Here is a 22,471-nt window from a genome sequence, read left to right on the forward strand (position 1 = left end):
TGACTTTTGGGTTACCACTAGCATGTATAATTGGTAGCACATGTTTGTAGCCAGGATAAGAAATTAAAAAAAAAAAAAAAAAATCCTAGGAAATAGTAATTGGAAGAAGATTTCAAGAGAGGTTACAAAATCATTAAAAGAACATAACCACTCATATCACCTTTCGTACAAGAGGAGTACTTGTCCGGAGATCAAAATGGAGATAAAACTTCTATAATCGGATCGATCATAGAAAAAATTATGATCGAACCATCATCGTTTGCCATGTGCATATATTAAGACATCCATTAAAAAAGAGACGGTCATGTGATGTTTATCTAAACTATTCAAGTACCAGTATGATTTATTCATTTTTTTTAATATTTTAATATATACGTGGTCACTCATCTTTTGATAGATATTTTCGAAGCATATTCAATTATAATTTTTTTTGTGACCGATTCAATTATAAAAATTATATTTTCAGAATGATACCTTGACGTCGGGAACATTTGCCGACCATTACATAGCAATAATGCTGAGGAAGGAGCCGCGTCTGTCAATACAAGATGCCAAAATCTAGTTACATCTATCTCTGATTCAAGATGTACCATCTAAGCATCAAACTCCATATCAGCAGCATTCTATTACAATACTGCTATAATATAAAACAACATGCCAAATATCGATACGATGGATACAATGTTATGTACTCAATATTTGATGGTACGAAGTAGCACGGAAGACCATTATCCGATATAAATTATGTGCGGCATTCAGAAATGATGTGGTACCTAATAGGTTGGTGTCGTTACACATTTGCTGCTAATTAGGCAAGTGATGACCCAAATTGTCAACAAAAAAATTGCTATAATATATGACACAGATTTATATTTGTCAAATTGAAACATGCCAATAGAAGCCTTCCACCTCTCAGCGGATGCTGTTCATGCGGATAGACGGTACTACCTCAATGACACTTCTATTTAATTTGTTGCAGCACCTCACAGCACCGGTTTGTCAGCCAGGATTAGTGGCATCGTTTTTGATTCGTAGTTGCATCACGCACATTGTTGATTGATTGTCAGTATAAATGAATCTCTCCAACAATCATCAAGCATCACTTTTTTGGATGAAATATCATCCATCTGTAGTGCAAATCTGATTGCGAAGCAAAGAAAGTGTGACTGCTAAGTCAAGCCCCACCATCCTAATTTGGAGACACATAAGCGGTTTGAATTGTAAAATTAATGATTGCTAACTTGACAATCATGTAAAGAATTGATTCCCGTCCGTTGAAGGATAGAATTCATATAATTCGATAGTAAATTGCCCAAATCCAAATAATAGGAATGCACCATGCAAGACTGACACCTGAAACATCAAGAAGAGGGCTGAGCTTACATGATCACAATAAAACTTCCGAAAGAAAGTACAAAAGAAGGAGAGTGAAAAAAGGGGTGCTCCACCTAATACCTTTCAAGCTTCCCTTTCCATGTCAACAGTCAAAATACCCTTTCAAGTCATTTGAGGAATTCTATAAACTAGTTACCATATCAGGTGTATTCCGGAACTCCGTCCTTAACAAATTTGACCTATGGATTGTCAATGGTACGAATTCATTTGTACTGTACATGCCAGCCTGCATCCATTCAACGCCCTTATCAATTTGTATTAGCTCATACAACTTTACATCTTAAACGGATACTCAATTGCTCAAATCAAGCTAAGTTTGACCTCTCTGTGTTCAATAACTCTTACTTATCATTTCTTTTATTTAAGTATTTGATCACCTTCTGGACATGAACGCAATAAAAGGTATTCATTTTCATTTCACTAAACTTTGAAAATTAAGGTGATGAATAGCATTTAAGCTTTTAATAATAGTATAAGTATTTAAGCATTCCATCAAGCTAATATCAATTCATATTAGATCATTACAGTGTGCATCTCTTTGATATCAATCAATACAATCAACCACAAAGCCATCTAGGCTTGATCCTAACTTCACATATTAAACATATGATCAATCATTCAAACCAACCTATGTTTCACCTCCATGAGTTCAGTAACTCTTATCATTTTTATCTTTCAGGTATTCAATAGCCCACTGGACATGATAGCAATAGAAAGTAATCAGTTTCACTATACTAAACATTAAAAGTTAAGGTAATAAACAACATTTAAGCTTATAATGGTACTATCAGTATTTAAGCATCTCATCAATCTAATAATATGCATAAAACGCTTCAAATATATTGTTAATGTGCATATGTAGATGGTCATTCTCATGTAAAACTATGAGCTTGACCTTATCAGGATGGAAAGTAAAACAGTTGTATAAGGCATGAAAAGTTACTAGAAATTGTGTAATGCAAATACAGAACTACAATCAATCCAGATATCCATGATGATTTATAACTCTAGATACTACAGGTTGCTAAAAAGAATAGAACATACCCTAGTATGAAGCAATTCAAACTGACATATGCTTAAAACTTAAAGAAAAAAAGAAGAAGAAGAACATTTTGGTGTACTACTTGGCAATCTTCATTCAAACATGAATATCTTTCAATGCTCATGTGTCGAATGGAAGCATGCAATGACTGAGACATACTTGAAATGCAAAATTTCGATCCTCTATTTCAATATGTAAATTTGCTCTCTGAAAAAAAAAGGGGTGCCACAGATGGAACCTCATTCAGTTTATAAGATTTTAATTAAGAACAAACAAGAATAAAAACTGACTCATAAGGAAGCTCAAAAAGAAAAACATAACACTAAAAAGCCGTAATTCATCCACAAGGATTTCAAATAATCTTCAAGCTAGCTTTAGTCACCATGTCCTTTCTCTTGCATCTCTGAGGATTAAGTGTCATCACATTTGCTTTTGCAATCACCCTTTTAACATAACCAATATAAATCATTTGCGTTTGAACGAAAACAGACATAGACTGATATCCATGGGCTTTTATGAGAGGTCAATGCCAAGAAAGTTGAATGGGAAGGTTGACAAGGAATGAACGGATGGAATGCTACAAAGTAGTATGTAGCAGTATAATTAAAAAAACATGTATGATTCAGAAGGCAGCCAAAATCAATTGTCGGCAAAATGGCCATGCAGAACCAAGAAAATTCGAAATCTTTTTTTTCTTAAAAAAGGGCACATATATGCATCTATTGTGCATCAATTTATTCCATGAAGACAATTTTTTTTTTTTTTAAAGTGAATTCCATGAAGACAATTAAAACTCTCTGAGTATAAGATACATTCAAACTTTGATGAAACAAATTGCAATCTAAAACTAAAATTCAAATTAGCAAACAGGAGAATTAGCTTGTTATTTTTAGTAACAATAACTAAACATCCTTCCACTTGGACCCCAAATCTAAAGCAACCCTAAGTAACCATGACTTAGGGACTTCTCTCACAACAAAATTGAATGATATTCACCACAACATCATGGCGATGAAAAGAGATCGGTGTAACAAACCAAACTTACAAGATTGAACTAGTCAGTTATAGTAAGCTGCGATCTAATAACAGAAGGCACTAATATGCAACAAAGCAAAAAAAACATTACGAAGAGAAGGCTTGGTCACTGATATCAGTGTCCAAAGCAATTGGTTGCAAATAGTCCAGCTGGACCATCTAAAAACATATAATACTGTACTACCATAGCAACCACATTATTCCAGGTTAAAAGATTAAACAGCAATACAATGAGATTAATCATAACATAACCAATTATTTGGCCAAAAAGGAGAAATTTTGCACCATAAAACACTCTGAACTTTTTCAAAATCTAGTTTTAATAAACTCATACCATCACTTAAACAAACGTCAGCGATCCTGAATAAGAAATCTGAATCAAGTCTCCAACACATATCCAAATGAAACAGATCTCAAAATCTGAACTTTAAATCGGAAACCAACCAAAGGATTAAGTAACAGAACCCTAGATCTCCGAACAAGAGTACATTGGATCGGATCAGGCGGTGAGGAGGACGGCGCCGCCAGCGGCCTTGATCTTCTTCTCAGCGATCTTGGAGACAAGCTTGGCCTTGACGACGACCGGGCTGGAAGGGGGCAGCATGCCCTTGCCGAGGACCTTGAAGTAGCCGAACTGGGTGACGTCAATGAGGGGAGCGGAGCTGCCGCTGCCGGCAGTGGCGGACTCCTTGACATCGTCAGGAATGAGCGACCAGAGGCGGTCGACGTTGACGGTGGGGCAGTAGAACTTGTTGCGGAGGCGGTGGAAGTAGCGCATGCCCACCTTGCCGAAGTACCCGGGGTGATACTTGTCGAAGAGGATGCGGTGGTGGTGCATGCCACCGGCGTTACCGCGGCCTCCGGGGTGCTTCCGGTGCTTGCCGATGCGGCCGTGCCCGGCGCTCACGTGGCCGCGCTTCTTCCGGTTCTTCTTGAAGCGGGTCGTCATCTCTGTCGCCGCTTCTCTAGCTCTCTTTCCCCCTCTCTCTCCTAGGGTTAGGGTTTTGGAAGGGGGCTGGAACGACTGCGAGAGACTTCCAAGCCCTTAGCCCGAGGGGCTTTTGTAGAGATGGACAGGAGGGGACCTCGTGAGGGGATGATGGGTTATGGACCGTCTGATTGAGATTGGAGTTGCTGGATTGGCTCCTATCGGAGCTCTGAGTCCTTTGAAAGGCCCAGATAGTTGGGCCGGTCCATAAATATTATGGGCCGCCTTTCAAAGCAAGACACTGACGGCATATGTTTGTCACAATTATCCGTATTTACTCCCCGTGTAAGGTATAATTTTTCATTGGGCCAAGTCCACCGCTGAGCTGGTAGAACACTCTAACATGAAGCAACATGCATGGAAGTGTGTGTCCCACTTAAGAAATTACGGCTTAGAACTATTCTACGTTGAATCATCTAATAGGTTACCACGTCATTCTAAAAAGATAAATTTTTTTTATTCAAATCAGCAAAAATTGCCGGCTAGTGGTAAAATGAATCTTTATCTTTTTCCAACAATAAATAATATAATAATTTTTTATTAAATGATCTAAAATATATGTGATTAAATGATTCTAATCAATAATTTCTCTTTTTTTTCATTTTGTCCATCCATTTGCATGCCGTCTTGCGGTTGGACTGGTCCACCAGCTAATTGATAGATCTGATCTATCTAACAACTACTTTCATGCACATGCTGAGGCCTTACTGCTGCTTGTTCTTATTTGTAGCCACTTGCTCTCCGAAGGTAGCTAACCAAAGGCTAGGACAGAATTCTTTGGTTCCTTCCAATATGCAGGACTTGAGGGGTTTTAATCTCAGTTGAATCACCTGGTTTACAATGTGCATTCAAAGTTTTGGGCTGTATGGTTGGCTATAAAACTTTTCTTTCCTTTCAGCAAACAGAGTAATTACTGGAATTTATTTGTACATAATATCTCCTGCATCCCCTACAATTTTGGTGTAGGCAAACTGGTAGTGTGCACTCCAGAGTTTGTTTGGTTTCATCAAGCTAAGAAAAGCATGAGGTGAACAAAATATTAAAATGTTTTCTAGATATATTTTTCCAATTCCATGAATTTAGGAGTTGTTTTGAGTTCTTTAAAAGTCTGATAAATAACCTTGTCTTCTAAGAACAGTATTGTATTTTCAAAATTCACACAGAAACAAGAAAATAAATATCATAGTATGCTTGAAATTACTTGATTAGAGTCTTTCAGACGGACTAAATACCTGTGCATGGTAAGAGCAACATTAGTTTTATTTATGGCTATCAGATATGCCAATTTTTGACACATCATGAACGGACCACTGATAGGATTAAGTAGTTGGAATATGAGAACAACTCCTCATTAAAAAAAAAAAAAAAAAGGAATTTCATGCAATTTAGGGCCTGTTTTTGACACATCATGATGAACCTCAGTAGGTTTTTTTTCCTCTTCTTTTGGGATTGAAGCTGGTCCATTCCAATAGATCTCTGGATTTTTATAAATATAGGTCTAATCCAATCTAATTAAGCTGATTGTCTTGGCACAACTCAGAATCATAGGATTTTAGGTCCAAATATCCAAACATGCCCTTAGAATAATAATATTCACTGCATATGAAGAATCACTATCCTATCCTCTTTACGGATTGAGTAAGACCAGGTCCAGGCTTGATTTAGATTTAACCTCAACAGGTTTCAGTCCTAAGATTTTAGACCCATATCTGGCTAATCGATTAGTAGGCCCAAATCAAGCCGGTTTGAGGGATGACACCCAGACCTTTTGGACTGATTTTTCTTTCTTTTGTTCCTTCTAATTTTCATTTCGACTCTTGTACATTACCTTTGAGCCTGATCGGACTGGTCCAATTGCGTAACCTAATTGGAATTATGCTTTGAATTAGGTTCCATCTCTGTCCTATGAGTCCTAACTATGAAGTTGGATCTAGTTTTACTTTGACTCACATGAGATGATAGAGGTATACAGTTCAAGGGGGATTTTGATAGGAGTAAGCGCCTAGGAGAGCGATGTTTGCATGAGAACACCAAGAATTCTCCAAAAGAAGCCTCGTTTATCTCATTTTTTGAATGGGTGAAGTGACCCTTGACACCTCAAGACCCAGAAGGAAGATGTGGAAGACAAACCAAAGAAAAAACCCATGGTGGGTTTTGCTTATGTATAAGAATGATATGTGTGGATAGCAATCCCTCTCCATCAAATTAGAATAGAAAGCCATAAGAAAGTAAAAGAATATTAAACCGAAGGAAAGCTTTCAGAAGTTTCTTCTTTCCATTAATCCAGTCATGCAAGCGTTCATATTTGGCATTTTGCTCTTGGAATCCCACAACATATGGATATCCTTAATCCAAGGGGAAGGTCAAATTCTAGAATCCCAACTACTACATGCTGGCTTTTTTTTTTTTTTTTTTCCTTAGTCCACCAGCTTCATAAATTCCCAGGGAATTTCAAGCACACATGAGACGAATAAACTTAAGAAGCCCAACTAGTTATTAGGCAAAAGCATGCACCAGGCAGTTTTATTCTTTATCATTTGTCCATACACCACATCACAAGCTACTCCTCCCATCCCAATTAGGATAGCGCACACCGCATATTTTATATACACTATGGGACAAATGTTGTTCTTTCTTCCCATCGCCGTCGCTTGGATGTCATTTGCCACACGATGTGAATGCTTGATGGAGTGGAGGCTCCAATTGGGTGGGGTATCCATTCCTAAGGACACTTTGGTGGTCTCATAACTAATCATAGTATATAGTAACTCCTGATACATAATAAGAGAACTAATTCAATTGGTAAACGTCTTTCTAAATTCAAAAGACCATTATCGTCGCTATCGCTATCTTCCACATCTTTTACACCAAGCAAATAGTGGATGCTCATGATTACTCATCAGGCCATGTCCCATGTACCATCTTAATTATAGATAGTTTTGTCATGGGCAACAATATGACGTCGTGGATAACCATATCCAGGAACATGATATTATGGATAGCCCGTCGTTACCAAAAATCTGGTACTGTATGTTGTCTGCCAAGAATAAAAGTATGGCATTGTAAATAAGCCGCTATAGATAGAAACATGGCACTTAACCCCACCACAAGCGGGAACATAATACTTTAGTTTTCTAATCATTGGTTAGAGCGTGGCTGTGGTGAGTCCAATATTGAAAAGATAATTTAAAGATCTTATTATGAAATTTCAGAATTTTTACGGAGCCCAAATTGGTTAATTTGATGATAAAATACTCATCTGAAAATATTACTAAAACAAATTATTTTTTTGGCATATGATTGATGCAAACTGAGTTTTCGTTAGATAATATGTAGATTTTGGTGATCGATTATTTTAATATATACATGTTATGATCCTTGTACTCTATTTGATGTTATTCTAGCAGTTATGTTTATCATCTTGTATTATATTGTTTCAGAGCCTTGAGGGTATAATACTTGTCTGAAGTGGGGCCTACAAGTGAGAGATAGATAAAGAAATAAGCATATCTGATACCATCGAATTATCCTATACATGTAGTTGGAATTGTCATTATCAGAGTTAATTGTTATATTTCAAAAAAGAGAATTATCATTCATCCAGCTAGATTTGTATGTTCTCCAGAGCGATATCCTATATAATTTGTAGTTGTGTCATGTATCAATCCAAGTATGGGCTTCGAGCATGACAGGCCACCTCAAGAAAGCTATGCAGCAAATCATGATGGCCACCCAGTTGTTGCACCACGTCAACACTACCTAAAAGGAAGTTGGTTAACGAAGGTGGGATATCAGTTTCTGATGAGGATGACGAGTATCACAAAACAAAACCATGTGCTTCTACATTAAATCCTTCATGCTAATCACATTGCTCAAGCTTTAAAAACGTGAAAAAAAAAAAAAAAAATTCAAGCGCTTGTTTACCAGACAAAACACAAAGGCCATTGTTTTCCTTTTTCTTTTTTCAAAGATTTCTTTGTCATTTCTTAGTCAAGGGACATAATAGACATTTCCTATTAGAGAGATGACAAAACCAATCCTTATAGAAGGTATAGGGGAGGAGTTGTTGAGCTGTGAATAGGCCTCCTCTTCCCTCTTCAAAGTCTTTCATCACCCCCTCAAGGCCCCTCCATGAACCACCTCTATCTCTCCTCAGACTGACCAAAGGTCTCCACAGCTACCCCTTGCATTAGTCCCAAAGGTCTCCTTATATTAGGCAGGCCTCGCAAGGTTTTTGACTAAGAAGCTAGACTTCATTGATCAACAGTTCCACCAGTTCTCCAAGATGGCTAAGTTTTCATGGAAATCCTTTCTAATGTGTTGCTATGGGAGTATTGATGAAAGGCCACACCAACAGCCTAAGAAGGGCAACTTCACTTCACCGGTCTCGCCGGAAGATCTATCATTTACCCTTGCAGGATCAGATCTCCATGTGTTCACTTTCTTGGAGCTGAAAGCTGTGACGAGCAACTTCTCAATGAGCAATTTCATTGGATCAGGTGGATTTGGACCTGTCTACAAGGGATTCATCGGCGACAATTTGCGACCAGGTCTGAAGGCTCAAACGGTAGCAGTGAAGTCCCTGGACTTGGAAGGGTTGCAGGGCCACAGGGAATGGCTGGTGAGGACTTTTACAGTGCCTTTGGCTTCTTAGCACATCAAGTTTTCTTATTGGTAATTAAGAAACTGATCTCTTGTAGTATGTTTCTCTAGACTAAATACTTGTTCCATGTGATTCATTTGTAGACTGAGGTTATCTTTCTTGGGCAATTGCGGCATCCTCATCTTGTGAGGTTGATCGGTTATTGCTGCGAAGATGAGCGCAGACTGCTGGTCTATGAATATATGGAAGGAGGGAGCTTGGAGAACCATCTTTTTAAGAGTAAGTTTTCTTTGATCTTCTCGGGATCTTTCAGAATGGAGTTAGATTCTTGTGAGACGTTTTTGATGCTAAATTGACTCAGAAGACGACAACTGAACAAAGAGAGATGAATCATATGCATTTAGTGAGGTGGTCTGGCTCTGGAGATTGTCCACCTGCTTTTAAATTATTTAGCTTTTGATGGTTTTGATAGCCATCTTGTTATTTCTTGCTTTTTGTTCTTGTGCCAAATTCAAATGGAATTGTTCAACACCTACTATTTATAAAATAAGGTGTTCTCACGCCTTATCACAGAGGAGGAAAAAATTTTTAGGCAGTAAGGCTTCATTTACGTTAGAAGCAAAGATTGCTAATTTGTTATGGTATTGGATCAGTTTCTCAACATTTTCAACTATGATAATCATAAACTTTATAGTATCTCTTATAGCTGTTCCCTTTAAATTTGGCATGTAATAGAAATGTGGATTAAACTTGATTTCCCCCATGGGTGCAGGGCTTCTCACTTCTTTGCCATGGTCGACGAGACTAAAGATCGCCGTAGGGGCTGCCAAGGGCCTTGCATTCCTTCATGGAGCTGAGAAGCCGGTGATCTACCGCGACTTCAAAGCTTCAAATATATTATTGGACTTGGCATGTTTCTCTCCACCCTCTCTCTTTTCTCCTGCATCAAACTTTTCAAAAGGGTGATCACAGCTAATTCTGAATTAATTTATAGGAATTCTTGGTATAAAAATACCCCACTACTTCCCTCCATCACAAGTTTGGCGTGGACTTGACATTGGCTTGCTCTTATCAGTCTTGCCAGACTTTTTATTGGAAGGTTCTTTGGAAGAGTCTTCTTAGACAAATTGAGAGTGATGGATGCCACATTGAGCACACTTACTCCATCCATTTGAGCATTAATTAGCAATGTTAATTAACCATTTGTTTTATCTTATGACTTTGGATCCCTTTACAGTTGCATGAGTTCACGCCAACCCCCTAAAAAAAAAAAAAAAGATTAGATGGGCATAAATATAAAATTTCACGGAGGCAATGGACGCTTTCAATCAAAAAAATGGATCCTGTCAGAAATAGCAGATGGGTTTCAATAAGACCATCAAGAGACCAAGTTCTGTTGTCAAACCTGTTTGAAACCATGCTTACTATCTCATTCTGCATCCCACTTTGAACAGTCAACGCTACAATTTATCATTCCTTCAATTCCCTGTGTCTTTTTCTTTTTACTCCACCCATCTCACACGCAATGACTGCATTCCATATGCCGGAATTCACATAGAATACCAAATCTACCAAGTTTCACTTTCTCAATGGCTTCAGTTTATATGAGTCTGATAGTATCTACTTCGCATCTCAGGATTACACAGCAAAGCTTTCAGATTTTGGGCTAGCAAAAGATGGTCCTGAAGGAGAAAACACTCATGTCACGACACGTGTCATGGGCACACAAGGCTATGCCGCACCCGAGTACATCATGACCGGTAAGAATCAAAGGATGATTTGTAGTTAATTTAGGTCATGTTTAAGTATTGGTTCAGATGAACCTTACCATGATGAAAATCTGATTAACGAACAAATCATCCTTCCATCCAGGCCATCTCACGGCAAAGAGTGATGTCTATAGTTTCGGAGTGGTACTATTGGAGCTATTGACAGGGAGAAGGTCCATAGACAAATCCAGGCCGACCAGGGAACAGAACCTTGTCGAATGGTCTCGGCCTTATTTGAAAAATGCCGATAAGCTAGGCCGCATCATGGACCCCAAACTCGAAGGCCAATACTCAACCAAAGGTGCTCAAAGAGCAGCAGCAGTGGCTTACCAGTGCTTAAGCCAGAGTCCAAAATCAAGGCCTCATATGAGAGACATTGTTGAAACCTTGGAGCCACTTCTAAACTTAAATGACGTACCAATTGGCCTCTTCGTGTACACGGTGACAGTGGAGAAGAGCAAGGAAGAAGATGAAGGGAAGATGGAAATGAAGGTTGAAGCAAAGGTGAAACAAGATCACCACAATCATGATCGCAGACACAAATTAAAGTTTCCAAATTCTGCGATCCACTCCGAAACTACGCTTCACAGGGAGGGGAGAAATTTGTATAGGCACCACCAAGGACGAGGGGCTCAGTCTACAGAGAAATGAATCTCCATTGTGCATATGCTATGTGTCAGTTCATACAACCACCTTATCATTTCTTCAGACAATCTGAATTTTAGAAGATAGTCTCAATATAGACTAGTTCAACCTACAACATAACAGGGCTCATTTGTCCATTTGCATAGTTTCAATATTAGACTATTTCAACCTACAACATAACAAGGTCATTTGTCCATTTGCTCAGTATTTTGCAGCAGTTCTGGCTTACCATCCATGGTCAAATTGAGAAGATGGATCTGAAGGGTAACATAGTGAAGACAATATTACTTTAAGGACATGCTATCTAACAGCTTTCTGCCAAAATTTTCCCGAGTCATTCACTAAAAAACTCCCCCTATCTTTTGTACTAACCATTAAGGTCCAACACCTTCCCTGAAAAATTTCCCAAGGCTGCAAAGCGGGTATGTTACAAAGATTTGCATGGAGCAGCGAGAAGGTTGGGGGTAATTAGTGGAGGCTAGTTCATTAATCTTTGACCTACGCTCTTAATCGAGGATGGTCAATATATGGTATCAAAAAAGAATTGTCTAAATGATATCTGAGCAAGTCCTTATGATGCCAATAGCAACTCACTCTTTTGTAGTGAAAAAGCTCAGCAGGCACAAATTTGATCATCTTGTACTTGGAAAAATAAGATTTAGGAGCAACAATAGATCTTAACTATAGTTGTTCTCTTCATTATTCAATCAGTGAAGTTCTACTGTTGATAGGCCCAGTAAACTTCAGGAGCTAAACTTCTTCAACCATGCATTCCAGTAGTGAGAGTCTTAACAAAAACTGCCACAGAAATTCAGGGGTTGATCATTTTATTAGCAGAGTGATCTGAGTGGTTCGCACGGTAAAAGAAGGTGCACAAGGAGATATGCAGTGCTTAGATGATCTATGGAGGTTTCTTTATGTCTTCAAAGTTTTTAAGGAAGCAGGACCAATAAGAAATATCCCAAAATATCAACTGGTGCAACATCAACACATTGATCAAGATTTAACTGTTGTTGCAGTTTTTTACAATTTTACATGGTTATTTTAATTATCAAATCAGAGCAGTTTTGCATGACATGGAAAAATAAAAATAAAAAGTAGAATTGCGACCAAATTTTTATATAAAATAAACATAAAAAGAGGCACCAAAACGTGAATGGTGAAGAAGTTAAAAAAAAGAAAAGAAAAAGAAAAATCCCTCAAGAAACGTGCTGAACAAACGCATGCATGACTATCCATAACAAGAAAAAAAAATCTACAATAACTAGAAAGAAGAAAAATCATAAGTCCAGCAAAGGATCTGGATGTACGAAGAAAAAGAGGAGGGCAAAACTTGACAAGAACTTTTTTAAAAAGAACATCCTGGATTTTCTATCGGATAAACAGAGCTATTTGAGAAGAGTAAGAACTCCTTGATCCAAAGTTAAACAAATTCCACGCAGTTTCCAGAAGATCAACAGAAAGGGGAAGGTTTGGACTCCTCATTAAAGATTAATCAGAAAAGGAACCAAATTAAAAAAAACGCCCAAGATTATAGAAGGAATAACATGGAGTTGCTGCAAAACCCTGTGCGTTCTCTTTTTTTCCTTGGATGTAACGGGAAGCAGCATAGCTGCCACCCTGTTTTTATTAAAAGACAGAGAACAGAATATAGAGAGGATTACCAGCAAAAGTCTGGTTTGCTGATAAGGGGGAATTAAAACAAGTGGAACACAACCAGCTAAAACAGAGAGAAGGTCAGAGTTTGAACCAAAGAGAATCATGGCTCTCCTACTTGTGACAAGTGGAGATAGTGACAAGAGGAAGAGAGCTGACCTGGCGCGGGTCTCCTGCTTGTTGTGCCATGGGGGCCCTGGGGTACCCTCGGTCTGTGGTGGCCCAATCATTTTTTGACTCTTGGAAGCCAAAGAAGCCCAAAATTCTATTATTAATCTAGCAAATATCTAACTTTAACCAAAACAATAAAATAAAATCTAGCAAATATCTAAGAGAGAGTAAAAAGATGCCGAAACAGAGAAGCTTTCCAAAGTACACCACCATTTATTTTAAAACAAAAGTACACCACCATTTAGTTACCAAACAAAAGTACACCACCATTTCCTTACCCAAAAAAAAGTACACCACCATTTATTAAAAGGACTACCTTACCCTTACACATAGAAAGACGCAGCCATTTCCCTGTCACGCCGACCATAACAGAACAGCGGACAAAAACGAAAACACTGAGAAACGAAAAGCACACGACAGTACTCACTAGTTCCCAATCACAGAACAGAGGAGAAGCAAAACAACACCAGTCGTCTATGTATGAGCTAGACTAGAGGAAAAGGAAGTCCTCATGGATCAAATGGGTGGCGCAAGTCCACCTTGTCCATGGCTCCCGATCCTGGCCTAGTCCAGCGCTACAAATCAATTTGCGAAGATCAGGAGATAAGAGCTTAGGAGGAGGGTGACAACGGACATGAAAAGAGTCACCCACATCATGAGCTTGCCTTTGCCGGTGGTGGTAGAATCCGGAGATGCCACTATCGAAACGTACATCAGCAAGAGACCCAGAACGAGGGTGATTAGATTTGCGGAGAGGTGTACCTCGAAGGCTAAGTCCTGGTGGTGGTGGCGGCGGCGAGGATCGGACCTCAGCATCAGGCCACCAGTGGCGACGAAAAGGGCGAACTTAGCGGCCAGGAGAGATTCTTCAAGTAAGCCTGGAGCCATGGATGTGGATGAGAAACTCGGAGAGAGCACGCTTTCAGGGAGGAAGCAAGTTTTCCCCAGGCTTTTATAGAAGGGACGGAAGGCCCAAATTCTCAAGATGGAGGGCCACTGATCGCAGGGTGGACAGGATCAGCTGTTGAGCCTCTCCGGACGTGCTGCCTCTGACATCAAATGACTTAAATTCATGCTAGCAGAGATGTGGGGCCAACTTGGTACGAACAATGTGGCTATGCACCACGTCAGTTATAAATGCTGTATTCTGTCTTAAACAATACAGCGTACATTTTCTTCCAACTAAAATGCACCAAGATAATTAGGGAGGTTCCTTCCAATTGATGCCCTTAAGGTCGACGGCTCACCGATTACAAGGTCAACAAAAACATCACCTGTTCAGCTTCTCCGGGTGTGCTGCCTCCGACATCAAATGACTTAAATTCTTGCTAGCAGAGACGTGGGGCCAACTTGGTGCGGACCATGTGGCTATACTCCACGTTGGATAAAAATGTTGTACTTCGTCTTAAACGATACAGCATACCATCGGTGGTCTCTGTCGACGGATGGCAGCCGTACAAAACACCACGTCACTCCAAAGGACAGCGTAAAAGGCAGACGGGAATTCGACCCCGTCCCTTATCGTTTCGCCTAAAATGACTGGCATACGGTCTGCTAGAAGTAATTTGAAATAGACAGGTGGCGTGTGAGGATTTAAATCTATTATAATTTTTTAGATTCATATTAATATCTTTTAAATAATTTAATTATCATAGTTTGTTCGATTCGTGATCGATAAATATCTGTCTCGATCTTTGATCGAAAGCTATTCTGTCCGATCTCTCGTCGGTATGTTCTTGATCCCACTTCTGATCTAAAAGAGTTGATCGAAGTACATACCTTAAGCAGTGCAGTCGCATGATTGATTATGACTCATCCGATCCCTAATCGGCGTGTATCTGATCCGACCCCTAATCAGATGGTTCTTTGTCCAAATCCTGGACCGAAAAAGTTGGGTCCGACTCTTGGTCGGAGACTTGCTGGTCGATCTCTGATCGTATCCGATCCCTATTCGGCTTGCATATTGGAATAATTTCTGGTCAGTATAATAACTGCGAGTCGGCTAGTCTTTCGATCAATCTATCTAACCGAGCCTTGGTCGGAAAACTATCAGTCCCAACTCCTAGTACGCCGGCAACTGGCTCCGAGCCCTGATCGGTACACCACACTCTCTGATCTCTCCTTGGAAGCAAATTGACGAGGCTCGGGTTCAAAAGACAGGCACCAACTGACTATAGCTGTCAATCCTATCTGGATGCAACTGTCTGATCCTGAGAATCTTGCAGGCGCAACCATCTGATCCTGAGAATCTTGCAGGTGCAACCATTTGATCCTGAGAATCACAACTAAATAACCGCACCAGATTCGATCAGTCTGTCTTCCAAGAATGATTACACAGCCATCTCCTCTATAAATACTCAAACCCCGAGAGCTCAGATCCATCTCAAAGAGCTAAAAACTCTACTTCTCTACTTGCGTATTCTGACTTGAGCGTCGGAGGGTCCTCGTCGGAGCACAATCCTCCGGCCTGAACTTTTTTGCAGATTGCTCCAGCGCTGCGCCTCCTTGTCTTCCGACGTCAACCAGAAACAAGCTGCGACAGATAGAGGAAGGGCCAAATCTCAGATCCTATAAAAAAAAGCAGACAAATTAGAAACTCTTAATGATGGCTCCATGCAGGATTTTCTCATGGTGAACCAACCCCTTCACCTCCCGACAGGTGTAGAATGAAGTAAACCACTCTGCTCCTGCACCTCCAGCGACAGCGGAAGCTCTTGCGTCGGTACAGCAATCCGCGATGGTAACCGTGGAGCAATTCAACCTACTTTTTCAGCAGGTGCAACAACTCATGGCTATCGTTTAGGTAGCAATTCAACCTCCACTGGCACCATAGCTGGCGAATCAAACCCAAATCCCTCCGGCCCAGCAACTGGCGGCGAATTAGACCCAAGAACCAAGAAAACGGCAGTCTTCGAGTCCTCAGTTGGGGCAGGATTCAACCTCTGACCGACGATCTCTTCCGCGCTCTGAAGCACATACCAACTGAGATGTGAAAGTCGAGCGAAGACTTCGAGAAATAGATCAGAAGATCCAACAGATTTGCAACAATCCGTCAGCACCATCCGACAGGTTCGATTCTAAACCATCTTTTATGGCGAGTATTCTCCAAAAATCTATCCCACCAAACTTCAAGATTCTTCAGCTAGAGAGCTATGATGGGACCATAGACCCCGCCAATCATATCAACAGCTTTCGAGCAATCATGCTCCTTCAAGAAGCCTCCGATGCTATCTTGTGCCGAGCCTTCCCCTCTATTTTAAAGGAAGCAGCCCGACATTGGTATTCAAGTCTGAAGTCGATTTCTATTCACTCTTTCCGACAGTCGAGTCAAGTTTTTACTGCCCATTTCATTACCAGCTGGTGACAATAGAAGCACTCGGACTACCTCCAGACCATCAAACAGAAGGAGGGCGAGTCCATTCGATCTTATGTAGCTCGATTCAACATAGCTATGTTGGAAATCCACGATCTTGATCACTCGATCGTAATGTTCATCCTGAAGGACAGATTGTTGATGGACGACTTCAAAAAGTCGCTATTGAAAATCTTTCCCCAGGATTTTCCAGCAATACTGGCTCGGACAGAAAAATATATCCAATTGGAAGATTCTTTGATGGAAGAAATCACCCGAATGACCCCAATTGTGGGGAAACAAGAGCAGAGCGGGGCTCGCTCACTCAAACAAAATGGTGAAAATCGCTGCCATTCAAGATTCCCACTAAGAAGAAGAAATATTTCGTCGAAGAAGAATCATTCATCTTCGAGGTGATTTGACGATCTCACTCCTTTGAATACTTCTAGGACAGAGATTTTAATAGAGATGCGAACCAAGCTACCTTTGCCTCCAAAAATACGGACAAGTCCGGGGCACCACGATCCAGGCAAGTATTACCTCTATCATCGTGACCACGGTCACGATACTGAAGATTGTTACTAGCTCAAAAAGAAAATTGAGCGTTTGATCCGAGAAGGAAAGCTGGATCGGTTTATCTGATGATAAGATCCTCCATGCCGATATCCTCCAAGGATCGGACAGCAGCAGCGGAGATGTCTCACACTTCAACAGCGACAGCGCCAGCCTCCTCAACCTCAACCTCAACCAGCACCAGGGCAACCATAGGTGGAGGGGCAGGCGGTAGCAGAAGATCAACCCCTGCGGGGTGAAATTCACATAATAATTAGGGGGTCATCTGGATCGATGGAGCCGCATGCGGTGAAGAGGCCTCAGCTCGAGGAGCCAATAATCTTCATTGAACAAGATGCTGAAGGTATACAAATTCCGTACAATGATGCGGTGGTTATTACTGCTAATATTGCTGACTATAATGTACACCGTATTTTCATTGATAATGAAAGTTCTGTCGATATTTGTACTTTACTGCTTTCACTGCAATAGGGTTTGTTCCAGAATAGTTAAATAAATTTAGTACTCCGATCCAAGATTTCTCCGAGAGTTCGATAATTTCAGAGGGAACCATCAGACTGCCCCTTATGGTGAGAACCAAACCCAGGTGGGTGACCATCCACATTGATTTTCTTATGCTTAACCTATCGTCAGCCAAAAATGTAATATTTGGCTGACCAAGTCTAGGGGTGCTGAAGATAGTGGTGTCGAGCTATCATTCGATGATTAAGTTTCTGACAGAAGCTGGAGTGGGGCAAGTCCAAGGCAATCAAACCATGGTCCAACAGTGTTTCACTACTAAACTATGGGCGGAGGAACAGCCGACGGTGCCCCAATCTGAACTCCCAATAGGTTTGGATGTTCGCGATGATTTGGCTGAGGAGCATGCTCGACTGTCCGAGAATCTAGTGGAGGTCCCTCTGAGGAAAGAAAATCTCCATCAAACTGTGAAAATCGGGTCATCCATAGATTAGGTAACCAAAGCTTGGCTAACTGCTCTTTTACAGAAAAATATGGATCTGTTTATTTGGACGGTGGCAGATATGCCTGGTATAGATCCGGAGATGATGACCCATCACTTGGGAGTGGATCCGACCTTCCACCTTATAAAGCAGAAGAGGAGAAGTTTTACCCTAGAGTGCCAGAAAGCAATTGCTGAGGAGGTGGACAAGCTGGTCAAGGCCGGCTGTATCCGAGAAGCCATGTACCCTGACTGGGTCGCCAACATGGTGCTAGTCAAGATGGCAAACAAAAAATGGAGCATGTGCATCGACTTCACTGATATGAATAAAGCCTACCCTAGAGATAGCTATCCTTTTCCTCGGATAGATCAATTGGTGGATGCCACTTCTAGACACGAGCTCCTCATCTTCATGGATGCATTCTCCGGTTATAACCAAATTCAGATGACACCTGAGGATGGGGAGAAAATGGCCTTTATTACTGACTCTAGACTCTACTGTTACAGGATGATGCCCTTTGAGCTAAAGAATACCGGCGCAACATACCAGTGACTAATGAATAAGCTATTCAAAGATCAAATTGGTCGCAACATAGAGGTCTATGTGGATAATATGTTGGTAAAAAGCCGAGCCACCTCAGATCACATAGCCGACCTCCAAGAAACCTTCAGCACCCTACATCGATTCCAGATATGGTTGAATCCCACAAAATGTACCTTCTGAGTTAGCTTTGGAAAATTTTTCAGATTTATGATCTTCCGACAAGGAATTGAGATAAATCTGAAGAAAATTAAGGCAATTTTGGAGATATCGCCACCAAGAAATGTAAAGGAAGTCCAGCACCTCACCGGAAGGATTGCCTCACTCAATCGTTTTGTCTCCAGATCGGCTGAGAGATGTTTGCCTTTTTTTCAAATCCTCCAGCAGCCGAGACACTTTCAATGGATGATTGAGTGTCAAAAAATATTTGAAGAGTTGAAGAAGTACTTTAGCTCGACACCTTTACTTACAAAGCCCCAACTTGGAGAATAATTGCTACTCTACCTTGCTATATCTCCAGCAGTAATTAGTTCGGTTCTTATCTGGGAAGAAGGACAAATCCAAAAATTAGTGTATTACTCAAGTAAGGTCCTTCAAGATGCAGAGATCAGGTACACAAAGTTGGAAAAATTAATATTCACTCTGATCGTCACGATAAAGAAGCTTCAATCCTATTTTCAAGCTCATACAATAGTATTGCTCATGAATCAACCAATCATAGCAGTCCTCCATTGTCTGAACACATCGGGACGGATTGCAAAATGGGCCTTACAACTCTTTGAGTTCGATATTTTGTCCAAGACCTTCAATTAAAGCTCAGATCTTGACGGACTTCGTCATTGAGTGCACCATTCTTGATAAGGAGGGCTCGGAGACTGCAAAGGGTGGCTCAATGGCACTAGAAGAATAGATAAATATGAATCCTGATCCTAAAGATCAACATGTGGATGGATCTTCTAATTCATCGGGATCAGGAGCTGGGATCATCTTAACTGGATCGGATGGTGATGTGGCGGAGTACGCTCTATGGTTTGAATTTTTAGCCACCAACAATGAAGCAGAGTATGAGGCTTTAATTGTCGGGCTTAGACTTGCAAAGGATATGAGAGTCAAACATTTGAGTCAAATACTTGAAGGTCTTCAGTGACTCTCAACTGGTGATGGAATAAATCAAGGACGAATATGAAGCACTGGAGAAAAATATGAAAAGTTATCTCGAAAAAGTGAAAGAACTAACCGCATCTTTTCTAAGCTTTAATATCCAACAGATATCTCGGACACAAAATACACGAACGAATGCGCTGTCAAAGCTAGCAGTCTCTCTACCGTTCGAATTTTGAAAAGGAGCTTACATCGAGATATTGGAAACCTCAAGCCTAGAAGAACCTCTTGCTGTCTAGTAGATTGATGAAGAGTCTTGCTGGATCAATCCCTCGCTAAAGTACCTCAGGTCGGACGAATTACCACCTGACAGTCAAAAAGTTTGAAAAATCCACAAGCAGATTGCCCGCTATGTGCTTTATGATGACAAGCTGCACAAGCGGTCTTTCTCTCTTCCACTTCTGAGGTGTCTTCGATCGTTCGAAGCAGACTATGCGCTAGGAGAGGTCCACGAGGAGATTTATGAAAATTATTTGGGCGCAAAGACTCGTTCTTACAAAATCTTCTGGCAATGCTATTATTGATCTTCGATGCAAAAGGATGCCTTCGATTTTGTCAGAAGATGCGATCGCTGTCAGAGGATTTTCAATATTCAGCATCAACCAGCGGTGCCCCTTGCTCCTATCGCTGCTCCATGGCCTTTCGCTCAGTGGAGAATGGACATTTTGGGTCTCTTTCTTCAAGCCTTAAATCAATACAAATTCCTCCTGGTGTCCATTGATTACTTCATAAAGTGGGTGGAGGCCAAGCTCCTAGCCCGTATAACAGAGGCTAAGGTTAAAGACGTTATCTAAAAATCCATTATTTGCTATTATAGTCTCTCAAGAGTGCTAGTAACTGACAACGGCAGGCAGTTCAGCGGCTCCTGACTCTAAGAATTCTGTGAAGACCTTAGAATTGAACAACACTTCACTTTAGTTGGACACCCACAAGCAAATAGAGAGGTTGAAGTGATGAACAAGACTCTCTTGCAAGACCTGAAGGCTAGACTTAATCAGATTGGGAGGTCTTAAACAGACGAGCTGTATCATATGTTGTGGGTGAAGGAACCAGATCTAGGGTTTCAGGGTTAGATCTTAAAACTTTTTCAAGATCATACAGTAGAAGACTAAAATAAATCAAAATTTATTTTTTTAAAATCAGAGAATCTCTAGATCTAAGATTCTATTACATGATTATTACATAGCATTAAATCAAAAATTAAAATATATAGAGCATGAACTACATGTTGATCATATCAACATGTTTCTATACTACATCTAATGTATGTATTAAACAATAGATCAGATCTATTATCTTGCAAGTTAGATGTTCTAACCTCGCTGATCTGGGATTGAGGATGATGTTGCAAGCCGCACACGCATCCAGCCTCTAGGAGTCGTCCACACGAGCCCACGAATCTCGATCAGAAGTCCTGCTTCAGGAAATCAGCACAGTATGCTAGCACTGCGCTGATCCTTCTTTGATAGTTGATCAGGTGCCTCTTTCTTCTTGATTTAGACTCTTCCAAAGATGAAAAGTAAGAGAAGGAGTTTCAGATCTAAGATGCTCTTAGGAAACTCAAGATGGAGGAAGGAAAGAGATGAAAACAAACAACCCTAGAAGAAGACCTCTTCTTCTTTTCGTTTCTCTCTCTAGACACCTTATCTCGTGTCTATTATATCTCTACGATCCAAAAGTCTTTCTCTCTTATTTTTTAATGGCCCAAAGGTCTCTGAAATCTCTATCTTTTTCAAAAATTTCATGAAGAAACTCATTTTATACAGAGAGATATGATAGAGTCTTTGTCTAGGTCAAATACCTAGTCAAGGCTTATCCAAACATGGCAAGATAAGGGGCGCCCAACTCTTTCACACCTCCTCCTTATTTTTATACATGGATTACTAGCAAAGGGTGCACAATGTGTACCTGAAAGTCATAAAAATTTCAAAAAAAATTTGGATAAATTCGATGCAAAATTGAAAGAGTTTTGGATTTCTAAAACTCTATCTCATAGAATTCGAAATCCAAACTTATTCCTCTTTGATTTGATCCAAACCACCTTCCATGTAAGAAAGAAGAGAGCAAATCTTTTGTGAACGTGGGAGAGACCTGGGAGAGGGATTTTTTCGCACAAAATAAGAGGAGATTGGCGTTGAATAAGAGAGAGGACATGGGTAAGGCATATGTGGCGCAAGGTGGAATCCTAGTCTTACTAGGATTTTATCTTATGACTTATTTTAATTTGGTTTCTCAAACCAAAATTAGATCAATCCAATTAAAATAGGTCTTAACTTAATTAAGAATCTAATTTAATCAAATTAAATTATATTTAAATTTAATTTAATTTTTTAATCAAATTAAAATTAGATTGATCCAAGTCCTAGTTGAACTAGGACTAGTTTTTTCTTGCACTTGGCTTATCCAATAAACCAATTGAACTTGATCTAATCAAGCCCAAATCAAATCTAATTAAATCATATTTAATTAGACTTAATCTCAGTCCATTGGATTAATCAAATTAAGCCAATTAGCAATCGAATTGCTAATCGATCCTCCTGCAACACTTGCACTGGGTTAAATGTCAATCGTATTGATCATTTAACCCTAGAACGATTCTT

At 40.1% G+C, this 22,471-nt stretch overlaps 2 protein-coding genes across 2 annotated transcripts; one reads left to right on the forward strand and one right to left on the reverse strand.

Annotated features, from left to right (window-relative positions):
* Positions 1 to 3,774: 3,774 nt before the first annotated feature.
* On the reverse strand, positions 3,775 to 4,513 carry LOC105053084 (large ribosomal subunit protein uL15x). Its single transcript, XM_010934107.3, has one exon. It carries the CDS (start codon positions 4,419 to 4,421, stop codon positions 3,972 to 3,974), a length of 450 nt encoding a protein of 149 aa, XP_010932409.1. The 5' UTR covers positions 4,422 to 4,513; the 3' UTR covers positions 3,775 to 3,971.
* Positions 4,514 to 8,598: 4,085 nt separating this feature from the next.
* Positions 8,599 to 11,609, forward strand: LOC105053083 (serine/threonine-protein kinase RIPK). Its single transcript, XM_010934106.4, has 5 exons — positions 8,599 to 9,081; positions 9,207 to 9,342; positions 9,836 to 9,972; positions 10,700 to 10,823; positions 10,936 to 11,609. The coding sequence occupies exons 1-5, from the start codon at positions 8,746 to 8,748 to the stop codon at positions 11,481 to 11,483; spliced, it is 1,281 nt and encodes a 426-aa protein (XP_010932408.2). The 5' UTR covers positions 8,599 to 8,745; the 3' UTR covers positions 11,484 to 11,609.
* Positions 11,610 to 22,471: the final 10,862 nt, after the last annotated feature.

Source organism: Elaeis guineensis, chromosome 10, assembly GCF_000442705.2.
Source record: "Elaeis guineensis isolate ETL-2024a chromosome 10, EG11, whole genome shotgun sequence".
Taxonomy (NCBI): Eukaryota; Viridiplantae; Streptophyta; class Magnoliopsida; order Arecales; family Arecaceae; genus Elaeis; species Elaeis guineensis.